Genomic DNA, 17,298 nt, shown 5'->3' on the forward strand with positions numbered 1-17,298 from the left:
CTGCAGAGCATAAATTTCAACAGACTATAGTACTATATATATAATATTATAATTATTTGTTTCTCCTTTGAGTGTTGTTTAAAAAGTGATAATTCTCAACATAAATACAATATTGAAATCATGGCATTAATGACACTTACATGATTGCAACACATACTTGTCATTAATGTAGATATAAAGTAATGTATTATATACAATGTTGCCTGCAGTAATAATATATTGCTTCATATCTTTCAATATTACAAATTTCTTTTTGATAAAGTTTTTAGTTTCTACAATAGAAAAAAATCAATAAAATAAAATTCAATGAACAAATTAGCTATTCTACAGTATTCTTTCGTCCTATCCAAACCATTTAAGAAAAAAAATTATTAGAAACTGTTTTCATATGGACATAATGAACTGGGGGTTTCGTGAGTCTCATAAAGAGTAAAGATCCAACAAAGCCCAGATACAGAAAATACACTCCTTTTTCAAGTATTGTTTTTTAAATATGTATTTCTAAGATGTTTGACATGAGTGTATTTAGATCAAAAGTAGCAGCACACATACTAAAAGAAAGAGGACTGAAATTAGACACCAAAAATAAAGAGAGAATCTTTGTTGTTATAGCAAAACATGTAAAAGAGAATAGAATTTATTTTCCATAAAGCAAAAAACAGTGGATATTTTGAATGATGTAATTTTCTTACAAGAAAGAAGCAAGAAAATGAAAAAAGTTAGTGATGTTATATTACTTCAAAAGAAGAAAAGGAAGCTACAATATAAACAAGAAAGGGAGTAAAGGTACAAAAAGCTGAGAAAAAGAAAATGCATAGGACAATTACGAACAAATATTGAAAGATAATTTAAATAATGATTATGCATCATGTGAAGAAATTGAAGATCTACCTCAAGGATATAAATTAAGAGACAGAAGTCAATAGAGGGGGCCTTTAGCGTATAAAAACTATGAAATGAAATTTTATGTCATTACTAGAAACGAACCGCAAACATACAATGAAGTATTGTCTAGCAAAAAATCAAAAATGAGGGAAAAAATGAAAATGAAGTAGAAGCATTGAAAAAAATGATACATGGACTGTGATGAAAAATCAGATAACTGTTAACTAGTGAACTCTATCCTACCCACTAGAATGGCTAGTCCTTTGTTTGAAAATGTGAAGAGCGAGAGGGAAAAAACTGCCATTTCCCTCTTCCAAACTTGTACCATGCGAATTAAAAAACATTAGTTTATTCAAATGTTCAGTAATAACCTCTACTACAACCAGCTAATAAGTTATAATATTAAAAAAATTATAAAATAGAAAAGAAAGACAAAATTAACAACGTAACAATATTATATGCAATAAAGAATTATATGTGAACTGTAAATCGTTTAGAGAGTAGAAAAGATCATAGAAAAATCATTAGCCAATCAGAATTTGCTAAACAAGGAGGAAAATAGCAGTTTTTTCCCTCTCGCTCTTTACATTTTTAAATAAAGAACTAGTCGTTCCAGTATAGGGTAGAGTTCACTGCTGTGAACTTATTGATAGTAAAAACGGATGATTAAGAAGAAGCAAAATGAAAAAGGAAAAGTTATATAATATAAAACTTGATTAGTTGCTACAGAGGTTTTAAATAAAGAAATATGTCCTTTTCTGATTATATAGTCTAGTAGCTAAATTGCCAAACACTAGAATTTTTTAACAGTTATCTATAATCATTTAAATATATCAGTACTACAGAAAAAGATTAAATGCGAAATTTAAAAAAACAAAAAATATTTTATTTCAACTTTTGCAAAAAAAATTATCATCTTGAAAAAATCATTTACTTCCGATTTCATAATTCAATATGAGAATGTAGAGAGAGAGAGAGAGAGAGAGAAAGAGAGAGAGAGAGAGAGAGAGAGAGAGAGAACAAAATCAATATCTAATGGAATTATTACTAAAATATATTAAATTTTAGGTTTATAAGTAATGGTTTCGTGATGACGTTCTTGATAACCATCGATGGGACCTGCGATGTAATTGATAATTTTGAGTTGTCCCTCTGCATTATAAAAACCATATCGGCCCTTGACGCTTCCGTCTTGAAGACGCTCTTCCATTTTAAATTGCCGATTTTTTCTGCAATAAAAATGAATTATGTCAATCTTTTTAGTTATTGTTTTTTCGAAAGTTTTTATATGAAATATTTAATTCACAAACAATAATTTGTTGATTCCTTATTGTACGGTAATTATTAACTATATTAATGATATATTCAGGGTGTCCGATAATAATCGCCTCACCGCTTATATACAGATAGAGCAGGTCAAACTAAGTAGAAAAGTCCTCTACCATTTTTCGATTTTCGAAATAATTATCGAAAAATTAATTAATAAAGATTGACAAATCTGAGCGAGTACAAGCGCGCGGCGAGAAGGCCCATCCTACTGTTAAGCGGTTACTAGGCGCTCATTGAATGATAGGAGGGTGGATTCGAGTTTCGGCCATCGAACAGTGTAGACGCTTTGTGAGAGTTGCTCCGCGTAAGACTATATTTTCTGCTAAACATTACTCGATTTTCTACCTGAAGTGCAACCAAACTAAGATCCGAGCAGCATCGCCTTCCTGGTTGCCGCGTTGTTCTCGCCTCCTGAGTGGGCTGAAATCTACAATTCGTGAAGAACACGTGCCGGACATTTATTCACGTGGCATTTTCTTTTGGTTGGCTATCTTTCCTTCTCCGAGGATCCTTCGTGCTGTTTGAGATTTTCTTGCCTCTTGTAAGTCATGTCTATCTATGACCCGGGAGGAACTATTTCCTCTCTCAATGACCTCCATCCTTCAAAACAAAAAGATATTGACTGTCCGAAAGGAATACCTGACGAAACTCTTTTGGATTACATTGCATCATCCATCCTTCCCCTTTCCCCTGCGCCTAATGACAATGACAATAACATGGATTGTGTTATAGTTTCGCCGACGGAGCGTAATCCTCCTGCATTGCTGGACACTTCCCTAAATACGAGAAACAAAGACAGATTCTTCTCGAGGTATAACACCCGGAACTCCCAGTTGTGACTCGGACTGCGCCGAAGAATCCCAAAAAAAAACGAAAGAGAGTGAGGGGCTCTGCCGGTCTTCCCCCCCCCTTCCCAACCTGTAAGTGACTTTGCAAAGACTCCCACTAACCACGGACTTAACATTCTTCAGTCGGGTGAGTCACATTCACGTTCCTCATTTAGTAACAAATATATAAATAACCTTTCTTATGACCTTAACTCTCAAGGTCCCTATGATATTTCTATTCAATCAACAGACTCTAAAACAATTGATCCTCTAACTATTGGCCGCATTCTCTCTCCTTTGTACAAAGATAACATCGTCGAAATTAAAAAATCTAGTTTTTCTACTATTCAAATAAGATTTAATAACGCTAAGACAGCAAACAGCTGCTTGATGAATCCTATTCTAAAAGTTAAAAATTACAAAGTCTTTGTTCCATTCTTTAGGATCGCAAGGAGGGGCATAATCAAGGGTGTTCCCCTTTGACGTGCCGGAAGAGGAACTCGTGAGGGGCATAGACTCCCCTTTTCGAGTACTGGAAGCCAAAAGACTTAGCAAATGATCAAGTCGAGTGGAATCCTCACAACCCCCCCGAGGTGGAATCTTCTTCTTCTTCTTCCGATAGATCTTCCAAAATCATACTGCTCACTTTTAAAGGTCAACAATTTCCTGAATATATTCTTTTATATAAAGTAAGGTATGCGATACAACCTTTTATAAATAGGACTCCCTTTGCTTTTCTTGTTTTCGCTATGGCCATTTAAAAGCCCACTGTAAGGGGCATCCTCGCTGTCCCCTCTGTGAGGAAAGTGTACATAAAGACGGTCTCTCTTTTTGCCCGAAATATTCAGACCCCCCGTCTTGCATTAATTGCAAAGGTTCCCATAAAGTCTCCAGTGTAGAGTGTAAAATATATATTCAACAAAAAAAATTAGGGAAATTGCTGCTATCAACAATATTTCTCTCCTAGAGGCAAAGAATGTTTATTTTAATAACATCCCTCCCGCCAGCAACTCTCTTTATAATCTTAAGATTTCCCCTCCCTAAACCTTTTAGTTCCCCCTGCTCCCTTTCCCATAATGTCTAACTCTTGTTGCACCCCTCCCTCTCCTACTTCCCGCTCATCCAAATCCTACTCTCAAGTTTTATCCTCAACCTCCTCCCTTCCCTCTTCTTCTTCCATTCCTTCTTTCTCTTTTCCCTCTTCTTCCGTCCCTGCTGCCACTGCTTCCTCTTTCCCAATACATAATAAAGCGGCTTCTATAAAAGATCATTATGACAATAACAATAACAACTTCGACATAGATAATCAAAATACAGCACACAAATACGACTTTCAAAATAATACTAAAGACAAACATCAAATCAAAAATAAACACAACTTTTCCTTTCCTCGCTTCCATTCACAAATTCCTCCCCTCTCCTAACCTTCTCGCCCTCCCCCCTCCCTTTATGTCTTCCCTAACGGAAAATCCCCCAACCTCCTGGATAACCAAACCGGGCTCATCTCTGAATCTCAACCTCCTTCCCCCTTTTCTTCTCCGGGTTTCGATTCCCGAGGAATCCTAATTCTCTTTTTAATCAAATATTGGAAATACTGGATACACTGATGAACAAACTGGCTCCATTTTTGAAACTGTTAGGCATTTATGATGAGTCGGCCCAACTGCTGAGTTTTTTTGTCCAGTCTTTCTCAGCCGTTGCCGCGGCCTCTCCCCAACCCCGATAAATCATGTCTGTTTCGAACTCCGCGGCTGTGTCTGATTTTTCTCCGCCTCTGTCCTGTGATCTCCCTTCTTCACTCAGAATCAATGGAACTGTCATTCATTGCTCGGCAAGGTGGAATCCTCAGACTGTTGGCCCAGGAATGCGACGTGCTTGCTCTTTCTGAAACCTGGCTCTGTCCCGATTTTCACCTGACTCTCCCGGGCTTTTGCATTTTTAGAAGCGATTCGCTCACTCGTCGTTTGGGGGGTCTCCTCCTTGCACTTCGTAATTCACTTAAATATACTCTCTCTGATAGCAATATCATTTTTGAAGACAAACTCACTAGTCTATCCGTCACCATTTACCTTTCTTCATTTAACCTTCTCATCACCTCTCTTTATCGTCACCTGGTGCTCTCTCTTCGCAGGAGTACCTCTCCTTCTTTTCTTTCTGTTCTTCTTCTTCCCACTCTATCATTTTGGGCGATTTTAACGCACATCATGAGGACTGGGGTAGCGGTCGAACCTGCCGCGAGGGCCCAAAACTCCTCTCCTCTGCGTCTCATTCCCTCTACACCTGTATTAATAATGTGGAAGCTACCTTTCTTACTCGCCCAGACCAGTCTAAATCCGTAATTGATCTTGTATTTGTTTCTCCGCCTCTCCTCACTATTTCGCATTCCTCAGTTTTACCGGATACCTATCTCAGCGACCATTTTCCTATCCTCACCTCAATTAACTGTTTAATTAAGAAAAGAACCTTTTTTTCTCATAAACTAAAACTCTCTTCTAAGATATTAAAACAATTTACCACCAATCTAGATTCCACTATCGTATCTTTCCAAAAATCCATCTCAGAAATTCCTTCCTCAGACTCTATCAAAAAATACAACCTTTTTACTTCTCACCTCAAATCCTCTATTCCTTCCAAATCCTACGGAATCCTAAAACCTTCCTCTGCCAACGTTGCCCTTAATCCTTCTCATTCTCCCTCCTCTCTTTTCTCTCTTTACTCTCTTTTCCCTCCCCCTCCATCCCAACACCATAAACATTCAAAAAAATTCCTTTTAACCCGGCTCCTTGGTGGAACGACACTTGTCAAGAGGCGATTGATCTCCGCCGCAACCTTCTTGCCTCCTACAAGAAAACTCTCTCCTATGCCAATTTCCTTAATTTCAAAAAGCAGGAGGCACTAACAAGGTGTATTTTGAAGTTTGAGAAAAGAAAGGGTTGGAGAGATTTCTGCCAGGAAATCTCCCCCCGCACACCCGTTTCCCGCATTTGGAATATCATCAAACGTTTCAAAAATAGGCATTTGGGGGTGTCTTCTCTTCTTTCTTCTTCCAATTTCTCCCCTTCACCTGGTGTCGTTTCTGCCATTAACTCCTTATGCCTCCCCCTCATCTAAATGCAACCTTTTCTCATCACCATTCTCTCTGGACGAGCTCAAGGTGGCTATCACTACAAGTAAACTCCGTTCCTCTCCTGGATTAGACCAAATAGATTACAGAATCATAGCTTTCTTGTCTGATGAATACCTCATCCTCCTTGAAATCTACAATCTTATTTTTAAATCCGGTATCTTTCCCGACTCTTGGTCCCTTTCTCTCGTTTTCCTCATTCCTAAGGGCCCCCCAGACAGGTTCCGCCCCATTTCCCTTACCTCTTGCCTCCTCAAAACATTCGAAAAACTTATCCTTTCTCGCCTGGAGTGGTGGGTGGAATCCTCTAACCTTCTGCCTAACTCCCAATTTGGTTTCAGGAAGGGAAGATCGTGTCAGGACAACTTGGGAATTCTCACTGCGGAGATCTATGCCGGCTGTGTTTCGACTCAGGACACAGCGTGCCTTTTTATGGATGTCCAGGGTGCATTCGACAATGTGGTTCCTGACATCCTTATTTTAGACCTTGTCCGCCTTGGACTTCCGCCGAAAGTCTGTTGGTTCGTCTATTGTCTGACCAGCCGCAGGATTTTGAGATTTGTGATCAATGGGGACATCTCTCAACCTTACGTCTCGCTCAGAGGCGTCCCTCAGGGATCTATTCTTAGCCCTCTTTTATTTAACATTTATGTTTCAGAGTGCAACCGTAGTTTGACGGACCCCTGTCGAATCCTACAATTTGCGGACGATATTGTCCCTTATGCCCGCATTTCGAGACTGCGGAGTTCCATCCAGACTCTCGAGAGGTCAGCTGACGGACTCTCACATTTCCTTCTTTCAAAAGGCCTGGAGGTTTCCCCCTCCAAATCGGCCTTCGTGTTATTCTCACAGAAGAGACTGGATTTCCCCTCCCTTACCACTCTTCAGGAAATCACCCTTAGGCCGGTGTCTTCACACAGATTTCTGGGGGTCCAACTGGATCGGAAAATGAATGGTCACGCGCATGTGGCTCTTCTGATACGTAAATGTAATAAATTTACTAATTTACTTAGGTCCCTTTGCGGTGTTTGGTGGGGGGCGGATCCCGAGTCTCTCCTCATGCTGTATAAGTCTCTTCTGCGAGGTTCCATCGAGTATGGGTGTTTCTTCCGTTCCACAATAGGGAGTTGATGGGGAGTCTGGAGGTGGCTCAGCGTAGAGCTCTTAGATGTTGTATCGGGATGAGACGCAGCACTCCCATCAACATTCTATACGCTGAAACAGGTATTTGTCCTCTGAAACTTAGGTTGATCTACTTATCCTCTAGACTGATCCTCAGATCTTTGACTTTTGTTTCCAGTCCGTTGATCGAGGGGCTTCGGGACTTGAGGGCCGAATCTTTGGCTAATAATCGTTCTTGTCTCTATGAAAGATTCCTTCTATATAGAGCTTTCATTTCTGTTAACCATTACGGAGACTCAATTGCCAGATTCACTAATAATCCTGTTTTTTTATTTACTCACGACACATTGTCTTTATTTCCACAGACACAAGTTACTCCCGCATGGGAGGTGGAGAGGATTACCGGCTCCTCCTCGCCTTCGGTGGAGTTCCGTATTATTTTTTCCCGATTTGACTCTGATATAACATTTTATACTGACGCCTCGGAGGAGGAGAACTCTAATTTTGTAGGTTTAGCCTTTTATTCTCCATCTTTGAATGTTAGCCAGATGTTTAAGGCTAGTGGGAGGTTTTCCATCTTCTCAACCGAATGCATGGCAATAACGGAAGCGGTGGACTTTATCCTCTCGAACGATATCAAAAGGGCGGTAATATTTTCGGACTCATTGAGCGTCATCAACAAGGTCTCCTCTAGAAAGACTTACCGTGACATTAGTTTTCTTGTTCTGATCCTGAAGAACAAATTGAGATCTGCCTTTCTTCAGGACATTGAACGTTGGAATCTCGGGGAACGAGACGGCAGATCGCTTGGCCAAGAGAGCGATAATTGAGGGTCGCCTACTAGACATTAAACCTCCTTACTCGGATTTGTATCTGTCTCTCAGAGAAAACCTTAAAACCTCCACAAACTGTTTGATCGAGCGGTCTCGTTCCACGGGATTCTATTATTTCCGGAATTTTCCGCTCACACCACTTAAACCGTGATTCTCGGGCGGGGGCCTTGGGAGATCGGCGGTGATCTTGACCAACCGATTGCGTTCTGGCTATTACAATCTTAACTCTAGTCTCTATTGCTTCGGGATGATCCCGTCTCCATCGTGCGGATGCGGATATCCGGATCAGGATATCGATCACGTACTATGGTACTGCCCACTATACCGGATGCAACGCGCTTCTCTAATATCTTCCTTGTGCGATTCTATCTCCCTGTCTCCCCCTTATAGTGTTGTTTCTATCCTAAAAAACCCCTCTTTTAAAACCCTGAATCCCATCTTATCCTTCCTCAAAGTTTGTGATATTGTATTGTGATTTTTGACTGTCCCTCGCAGCCTTATATTGACCTACTCATCATTGGCCGACCACTTCAAGAAAACAAAAGCTCTCTGGCAGAATGATTCAATCTGAATCATTGCCAATCAAATAAGAAGAAGAAGAAGTAGAATGATAGGAGGAGCGGTCTACGACTAGAAATGGATGCGTATGAGTAGCGAGCCTAGTAACCGCGTAGCGGTAGGACGGCCTTCTCACCGCACGCGCTTTACTCGTGTGGATTTGTCAATCTTTTTTAATTAATTTCTCGATAATTATTTCAAAAATCGGAAAATGGTAGAGGATTTTTCTATTCAGTTTGACCTGCTCTACCTGTATATGAGTGGTGAGGCGATTATTACCGGACACCCTGTATATATACATATATATATATATATATATTTACCCGCTTCCTGTATCGAAACCGAATATATACGTTCCTAATCCCCGATGATTTCTTATTTGAAAGTCTATTCGACCTTCATCTGACAATTGTTCCGTTGCTCTTTTAGATATCGCATGATAAATTGTTGAACTGTGGCTTGCGTATGGTGATGCGACTTCTTCATTTATATTATTATCATTTACTGGCAACATAATTGCGAGCGAAGAAAATTTCAGAAATAGCTGTACAATAAAAAATATAAAAATGTTTTTCTTTAATACAAGAATATATTAATATTACTTTATAAAAACACATCTCCTATTTTTTTTTTTGCTTTACAAATGTCTTATAAAGATCACTACACTCTTACAGAGATTTAAAAAGAAAATATTAAAATTAGTATATATTCTATTAGATGGTAAAATATTATTTTTTGTTGCTGATAACTATATTATTTATAAAACAAATAAATATAATTTTTATAATTTTTTTTAGAGAATAATGCTGTTCAATCAAAAAAAAAAAACGTAGTAATGCTATTGTGTGGACTTTTACTATTATTACACAAAAGACACCGTGCATCTTTATAAATTCTTCTGACTTTTTTTATGCTAAACATTAAGTTTAGGTCCAACTATATTATTATATTGAAAGTATGAAAGTGGACTCACTTCCCATTCCAAAAATGAACAACATAAAAGAACACGCACATCTACAAGATGACGCCAGTGTTTTATTCAATTAAAAAGTATTAAAAATTACAAAAATGCACATTTTTACTCAGAATCCTTATCTTTTTTATGCATTTGAATTGATATATATATATATATATATATATATATATATATATATATATATTAATGTATATGATATATATACGAGATATTCAGGGTGTATACTCCCGGGAAAAAACCTGGAAAATCTGGAATTCTCATGGAATTTCGTTAGGATTCAAGGAATTTTAAAAAATGTGAAAGAAGTACTTATTTTAAAATTTTTTTGAAAATTTAAAATATTTTAAGTTTAAAATCTGCTTAAAATATATATTTTTTGTTTATGTCTATATAAAATTGTTTAAAATATATGTTTTTTGTTTACGTCAAAAAATGATACGCTAAAATAAATAAGCTTATTTTAAAATTACATCTAAAAATATTTTAATTTTAGTTGGAATTTTCAACAAAAATACCTGGAAGATCCTGGAATTCTTAGGGAATCTTTTTACAGAATTTGAGTATACACCTTGGATATTTTTATATTTTAATTTCACACGATTTTATTGCAGAATATATACACGTATAATTAATAATAAAATAATTATATATGTACATATATATGTATATGTATATATATATATATGTATATATAGATATATTTTAGTATATTTTTTATTCGATCTTATTCTGTAAAGATAAAAAGGGCGATAGATTATTAAAATGGATCACCTTGGTATATATACAGGGTGTCCCATTTTAATTCCTCCAGTCGAATATCTCCAAAACCAAGCCCGGGAAAGAAAAATGGTTCAGACATATATTGTATGGTTTTGAGGAGGCCATAAGATGGTACCATTGGTTTGACCTTGAAGAGTCATTTGAAAGTCAAGTGAAGGTCATCTTTAATTTCTTAAATGGAACCTACTATTTTTCATTACATATTCTTGTAGCTGATTTCGAGAGCTTTCCAAAACACTATGATAAAATGTTTTTTCATTAAACACTTTTCGAGTTATAAGGCTTCAAAGTTGCAATATTTTGACATAAAATACAAGATATCTCGTAAAATATTTATTTCTCGATTATCTTACCCTAATACTTTTATGCACAAAATAATGAGACGAATCAATTGGTGTAAAGAAAACCCATAGTTATCTTTAAGAAAAAAAATCTGAATTTGCAACTAGCAGTTACTATTTTTACTTTAACATAATTATGTGTTTTAATTATACCGATTGATTTGTCTCGTTATTCTGTGCATAAAAGTATTAGGGTAAGATAATCGAAAAATGAATATTTTACGAGATATTTTATATTTTATGTCAAAATATTGCTTTGAAGCCTTGCTTACAACTCGAAAAGTGTTTAATGAAAAAACATTTTATCATATAGTGTTTTGGAAAGCTCTCAAGATAAGCTACAAGAATATGCATGAATATATAGGGTGTTCCATTTAAGAAATTAAAAATGACCTTCACGTGACCTTCATGTGACTCTTCAAGGTTAAACTAATGGCCATCTTATGTCCCCCTAGAAACCATACAACTTTTGTCTAAAACATTTTTTCGAATTTTCCATATTTTTTTGAGATATTTTACTGAAGGAATTAAAATGGGACACCCTGTATATATTTCGAATATCAGTTCAATATGTCTTTTCTAAGAAAGTGGATTCACAACGAGATCTACTACGCAGCATAATTTCATCGCTTTCACTTCTTTATGATCCATTGTTTTGCTTGATCATTTGTGTGCACACACACGTGTATGTATATGTGTATATACAGGGTGAGTCAATTAAAGTGTTACAAACTTATATAAAAAACAAAACAATTTAGAAAAAAATGTTTCATACAAAAGTTTTGTGACTTCGAGGAGAACATAACATGATATCATTGATTTGATTTTGAATAATCGTTTGAAGGTTACATAAAGGACACTTTAACTTTTTTTAATGGAACTTCTTGCATTGCATATTCTTGTAACTTACAATTAGCTCGAGAGCTTTTTAAAATACTAGTAATAAAATATTTTTTTATTAAACACTTATTTTTGTCATGAGAAGTTCAAAAGTTACAGTACTTTGAAATAAAATACAAAATATCTTGTAAAATATTCCAGCTTTCGGTAATCTTATCTAAATACATTTATGCACAGAATAATGACGAGACAATTAGTATAAAGAAAATACATAGTTGTCCTGAAGAAAAAATATAAATTTGCCACGAGCACTTACATATTCTTTTTAGTTACAAAATTTTTTTCTCTAAATATAAATACTTTGTTTCTGAGATATAAAATTTGTAACACTTTAACTGACTCACCCTGTAGATACAGAGTAAGGCACTTAAAACGAATCAAATATTAACATATATTCGATTTAATTTTGCTCTCCCAAGCATATATAGCAAGTTTTTGAGAGAACTGTATTTGCTTACCTTCATAAATGTTGTTCTAAATGATCACCTTGCATCTGAACACTTATGTAAAAAAGTTTCAACGTATTAATTTATTTTACCTATCATCTACAAAATGCCCATTGATAATATTGAAATACTTTGTCAGAGAATTGAATAAGTTTTCCGATAAATATCTGAGAACCACCTGTAAGGATTTAAGAAAATAAAGAGATTAATGTTAAAACATGTATAGCCATATTCAGATGCAAAATGATTATCTTAAACACCTCTTGTAAAAATAAACAAATACAGGATTCTCTATAATTCGGAAACAAGATCGGATCATATATGTTTAGATCCTAGATTTTTACAAAGAGAAAAATGCGCACTATCTTTTTCAAAAATATATTTTTAAAAAATATACTTACAGCAATAAAAGGTACAAAAAATATACTTATGAAGCATTTGATGTACATTATATCGTATTCGGCGGACAATCCCTAGAGAACTGATCGCTCGAACGCGTTCAATCTCGTGTGATAGTCTCTCACTTTCCCCATGATTGAATTCTATTTTTCTTTTTTTCTTTTTTTTATCAGTTCAATAGAGTTTTCTTTCACGAAGGAACTTATTCGTAACAATGATCACGGAAATCCGATCAGTATAATTAAAAAAATTGCATAAAAAGAGCAGTCAAGCGGATCTCCGTCCGGAGGCATGGAACAATATTTTTTTGTTTTGCTACAATTGTTCATCTGTCAACTTATCTTACTGATGATGTGTAAGCATTTGTAGTGATACTATATAAGCATTTGTAGTGGTACCATATAAGCATTTGTAGTTAAAAAAGAAAGAGTTTTATTTAGAAGAATAGAATCTACTACGAAATGATCAAAGTGATTTTTATTGCACTGTGTTGCTTGTTTCTGGTAAAATCAACGATCGTAAGTGATTGCACGAAAGAGATATCGCAATATCAAATCTATACTGCAACATAAAATATTTTGAAAAATTTGTAATTAATGTTACAAAAGAGAGAATATTTTTACGCATTTTATTATATATATTATAGCTAAAGTATAATGCGTTGGATAAGTTTATTACAATCAAAATTAAAGTATACTGTTCGGACAATTTTCAACTCTCAAAAACAATGTATCAGTTATGACTAATAAAATATTTATGATTAAATATAGAATTTAGTGCGAAAATTTGCGAATTAGACCACTAAAAATCTATCAAATCTTTCAATTATTTATTTAATATTAACAATTTTTTACATTGTTAAATAATTCCATCTCAGAATTCATAAATTTAAAATAGCGGAATTAATATCCCAGACAGCACAAAATATTTATAACTATTTAAATATTTTATAAACATTTATCAAAGTATTTTATAAATATTTTTAAGATTTTAGATTGAATAGATCATAAATATTTACGATAAATATTTTTGCAAATATTTGAGAAATATTTACAAAATATAATAACTATAAATATTTATTTTTCACTTTTCATAAATATATTATATAAAATATTTCATCTATATCTTAAAAATATGTCGAATAAAGATTTTTATAAAATATGCATAAAATATTTATCTAATATTTCAAAATAATATATTATCATAAATATTTATAAATATTTATCATAAATATTGTGTGCTGTCTGGGGTGTGTATGCTAAAATTAAAAAATGGATTCTTGGAAAAAAAGAAAAAAAAATATATATATACATATATGGGGTGTGTAAGCTAAAATTAAAAAATATATATATATTTTTTTTTCTTTTTTTCCAAGAATCCATTTTTTAATTTTAGCATACACACCCCAGACAGCACACAATATTTATGATAAATATTTATAAATATTTATGATAATATATTATTTTGAAATATTAGATAAATATTTTATGCATATTTTATAAAAATCTTTATTCGACATATTTTTAAGATATAGATGAAATATTTTATATAATATATTTATGAAAAGTGAAAAATAAATATTTATAGTTATTATATTTTGTAGATATTTCTCAAATATTTGCAAAAATATTTATCGTAAATATTTATGATCTATTCAATCTAAAATCTTAAAAATATTTATAAAATACTTTGATAAATGTTTATAAAATATTTAAATAGTTATAAATATTCTATAAATATTTTGTGCTGTCTGGGATATTAATTCCGCTATTTTAAATGTATACACCCAGCTTTTATATAACAAAATATATAACAATAGTTTTTAGCAATATTATTAACTGCAAATTTTTTAAAATTGTGACATATGAATAAGCAGCACACACAATTTGGAAAAAAATCGAAATCCTATTTAGCAGCTAAAAAACTATAAAAGAAATTATTGGATGGTTTTTGCATTTGAAAAAATTATTTTTTTTCAACTATATATATAATTACTTTAATTGTTAAACTCACAATAAATTTTCCTATGCCTGCAGTCGTTAAAATGCAAAACAGGTGTCCAACAGACAAATCAATTCCGAAAGATCCTGCAAGTTTGCAAGAAACGATCGAGTGATAATAATTATAGCCATGACTCCTCACTGAATGGTGAAGACAACAATGATGATGATGAGAATGATGACTCTTTGGGTGCTAATATTGACACAAAATTCTTCTTGATTGGTGGAAATAAATTCTACAACACGCAATCTTGGGAGGATTCAAATAACAATCGGTAATGTAAAAAGACTTTAACTAAATATATAATTTTAATATATGATTAGATGATCAACAATAACAATAATTACTAATAAATAACTAATAATAAAAATAAATTATCATTAGGATCTTTTCATATGTCGCTCTACATTTTGTTTCGGATGATATAATGACATCATGCAGTCACTAATATTAACGAGATATGTAATGTTATCGTTGATTTTTCCAATTATAAATAAAGTTTTATCAGATAGCAAGCACACGACATTTTGACGTCAAAATATGATCAGTTCGAACCAAATATGACGTGATGTAATAACGTAAAAATGACTGAAAAATGACGAACTAATGTCACAGACCGATTACGACATTTCAAGACGTTAAAAAGACGTGACTTTATGACTATTTTAGGCCTATTAGTGACGTTTTAATGACATATTTGATCATGAATCTTTTCCTCTAGCGTGAACTCGTGAAAAGTGAAAAATGTATTCACAAATATTGAATTCGTTAATGAAATTTTTTACTTTTCACGAGTTCACGCTAGAGGAAAAGATTCATGATCAAATGTCATGATCAAGTCCCAGGTTATAGAGGAAATTCATGTTAGGGCTCTGAGATATAGAGAATTGTGAATATCAAAATTATACACAAAATTGTTCGAATAATTTAAGATATTATAAAAAATTAAATAAGTTTTTAGTTAAAAAACAGTAATACATAGACGATTTATAATAATGACTTAAGAATCACGATATTATGACGTTTTTTTACAACATCATTAAGACGTCACAAAAAAGATGTTTTAAATTAGACATTATTTGGTCACGTGACGTCATTGAACCAGAAATGATCAGTTTTCGACGTCAAAATGACATGTGCTTGCTACCTGGGTATACAGGGTGTCCGATAATAATCGCCCAACCTTTCATGGGCAGATAGAGCAAGTCAAACCGAATAGTAAAGTCCTATACTATTTTGCGATTTTCAGAATAATTATTGAAAAATTAATTTACAAAAATCGGCAAATCCGGCGCGAGTATCAGCCGGCTGCAAAAAAGATGGCCAGAAGGACGGCCTACCGCTAGGCCGGTCGCTTAATAATAACCGCTAATCTATTATTCTTATCAACGCTTCTCGTCTATGCCCCTGGTAACCGCGAGGCAATGGCGCCTATTTACGTCGCGTGCGCTTAGCGACCGTCCTTAGGGCCTTAGCAATTTTATGACGTCATTCTCTGCGTTCGAATTTCACTGCCAGTAACTACCAGTACTAAGAAATGTATAGTGTATGTAACGTAAACTATAGATTTTTAGTACTGGCAATTTACTGGCAGTGAAATTCGAACGCAGAGATTATATAGCCGGAAATGGATGAAAAAATATCTTATTAAATATAATTATAATGTCAATATTTAACATCATTAATATATAATATATTAATTGATGTTAATTAATATTAAGAAATCGGTGGAACGATCAGAGAAATGGTAACAATCAACACCATTCTTTCAATTATACAAACGGAAACAGGAAAAATGCACGTTATCATCCTGATCATAGTAGCAACAGAGAGAAGTCTCTCTCTGGTAGCAACAATCACGACTTCGATTACTCCGATGTCAGATCAAGTTATGATCAAATGTTTAACACCAATTCTAAAAATAACAAGGAACAAGAAGCGGTAAGATATGCATATTAATATATAATTATCTTTTGTCCTTTAAAAATTATTATATAATTTATATTAATTATACGAATTATATATTGTGCGTAGTGTCTTATCCAGTGCTTCTTTAACGAATTAAATATAGTAAGTATATATATAAAATGTTACAAAATACCAACAATACAGCTAGCAGTTGGTAACTTGTTTTTCAATCTTAATTTTTTTTAAATAGGTGGATCAAAAGGGCTTCCCTAAGCAGGACTTGATTATTCAGCTTATGACACATAATTTACATAATTTGGAGTTGCAGGATTTTATAGTCGAAGGCATTATAGAGTGTTTTGATTATTTGGATTTAGACATGAGGCAAGACAAGTGTTACTATTCACAAAATCTTCTAACTTGCCTGAATGAAAAGGGAAAGAAAGTATGTCTGTATAATTAATTAATATAGACTTATTTAAACTTTATAAGTGCTCGTAATAAAAAATTAAGGATCTCAAAATAAATTTTAAAAATATATATAAATTATATGTATAAATTAAAGAAAAAAAAATATATATATAATTATACATGTAAGTTTATAATAAAAGTAAAAATTTGACTTTTTAAAATTGCATAAGAACAGACTTCAATGATGCAAAAAAATTCTATTCTTTAAAATTAACATTTAAATTAATAAAATTGTTCGTTTTTTTCAGAGATGTGAGGATTGGCATAATTATTAACTGTACAGATATTTTAATGGTCAATTAATTAATAAGCTCTAAAAAAAGAAAAAAAAAACAAGAAAAGAGGTAGTAGAAGAAATTGATTAGTCTCATAAAAATATAATTTGAAAAAATACTACA

General features: G+C 33.5%; 2 protein-coding genes across 4 annotated transcripts; one reads left to right on the forward strand and one right to left on the reverse strand.

The window, feature by feature from the left end:
* Positions 1 to 1,942: 1,942 nt before the first annotated feature.
* On the reverse strand, positions 1,943 to 13,311 carry LOC140673707 (uncharacterized). Its single transcript, XM_072906817.1, has 3 exons — positions 12,523 to 13,311; positions 9,002 to 9,222; positions 1,943 to 2,114 (listed from the first exon to the last, which is right to left on the reverse strand). Exons 1-3 carry the CDS (start codon positions 12,568 to 12,570, stop codon positions 1,943 to 1,945), a joined length of 441 nt encoding a protein of 146 aa, XP_072762918.1. The 5' UTR covers positions 12,571 to 13,311.
* On the forward strand, positions 2,056 to 17,297 carry LOC140673705 (uncharacterized). Of its 3 annotated transcripts, none has more exons than XM_072906814.1 (7): positions 2,056 to 3,189; positions 3,485 to 3,695; positions 14,557 to 14,795; positions 16,243 to 16,462; positions 16,556 to 16,591; positions 16,680 to 16,874; positions 17,149 to 17,297. In XM_072906814.1, the coding sequence occupies exons 2-7, from the start codon at positions 3,597 to 3,599 to the stop codon at positions 17,173 to 17,175; spliced, it is 816 nt and encodes a 271-aa protein (XP_072762915.1). In that variant the 5' UTR covers positions 2,056 to 3,189; positions 3,485 to 3,596; the 3' UTR covers positions 17,176 to 17,297. The 3 variants fall into 3 exon arrangements, with proteins under 3 accessions (XP_072762915.1, XP_072762916.1, XP_072762917.1); XM_072906815.1 differs by having other exon boundaries at positions 2,056 to 2,755; positions 2,947 to 3,695; XM_072906816.1 differs by lacking the exons at positions 2,056 to 3,189; positions 3,485 to 3,695 and adding an exon at positions 12,907 to 13,038 and having other exon boundaries at positions 17,149 to 17,293.
* Position 17,298: the final 1 nt, after the last annotated feature.

This window comes from Anoplolepis gracilipes, chromosome 15, assembly GCF_047496725.1.
Source record: "Anoplolepis gracilipes chromosome 15, ASM4749672v1, whole genome shotgun sequence".
NCBI lineage: Eukaryota > Metazoa > Arthropoda > Insecta > Hymenoptera > Formicidae > Anoplolepis > Anoplolepis gracilipes.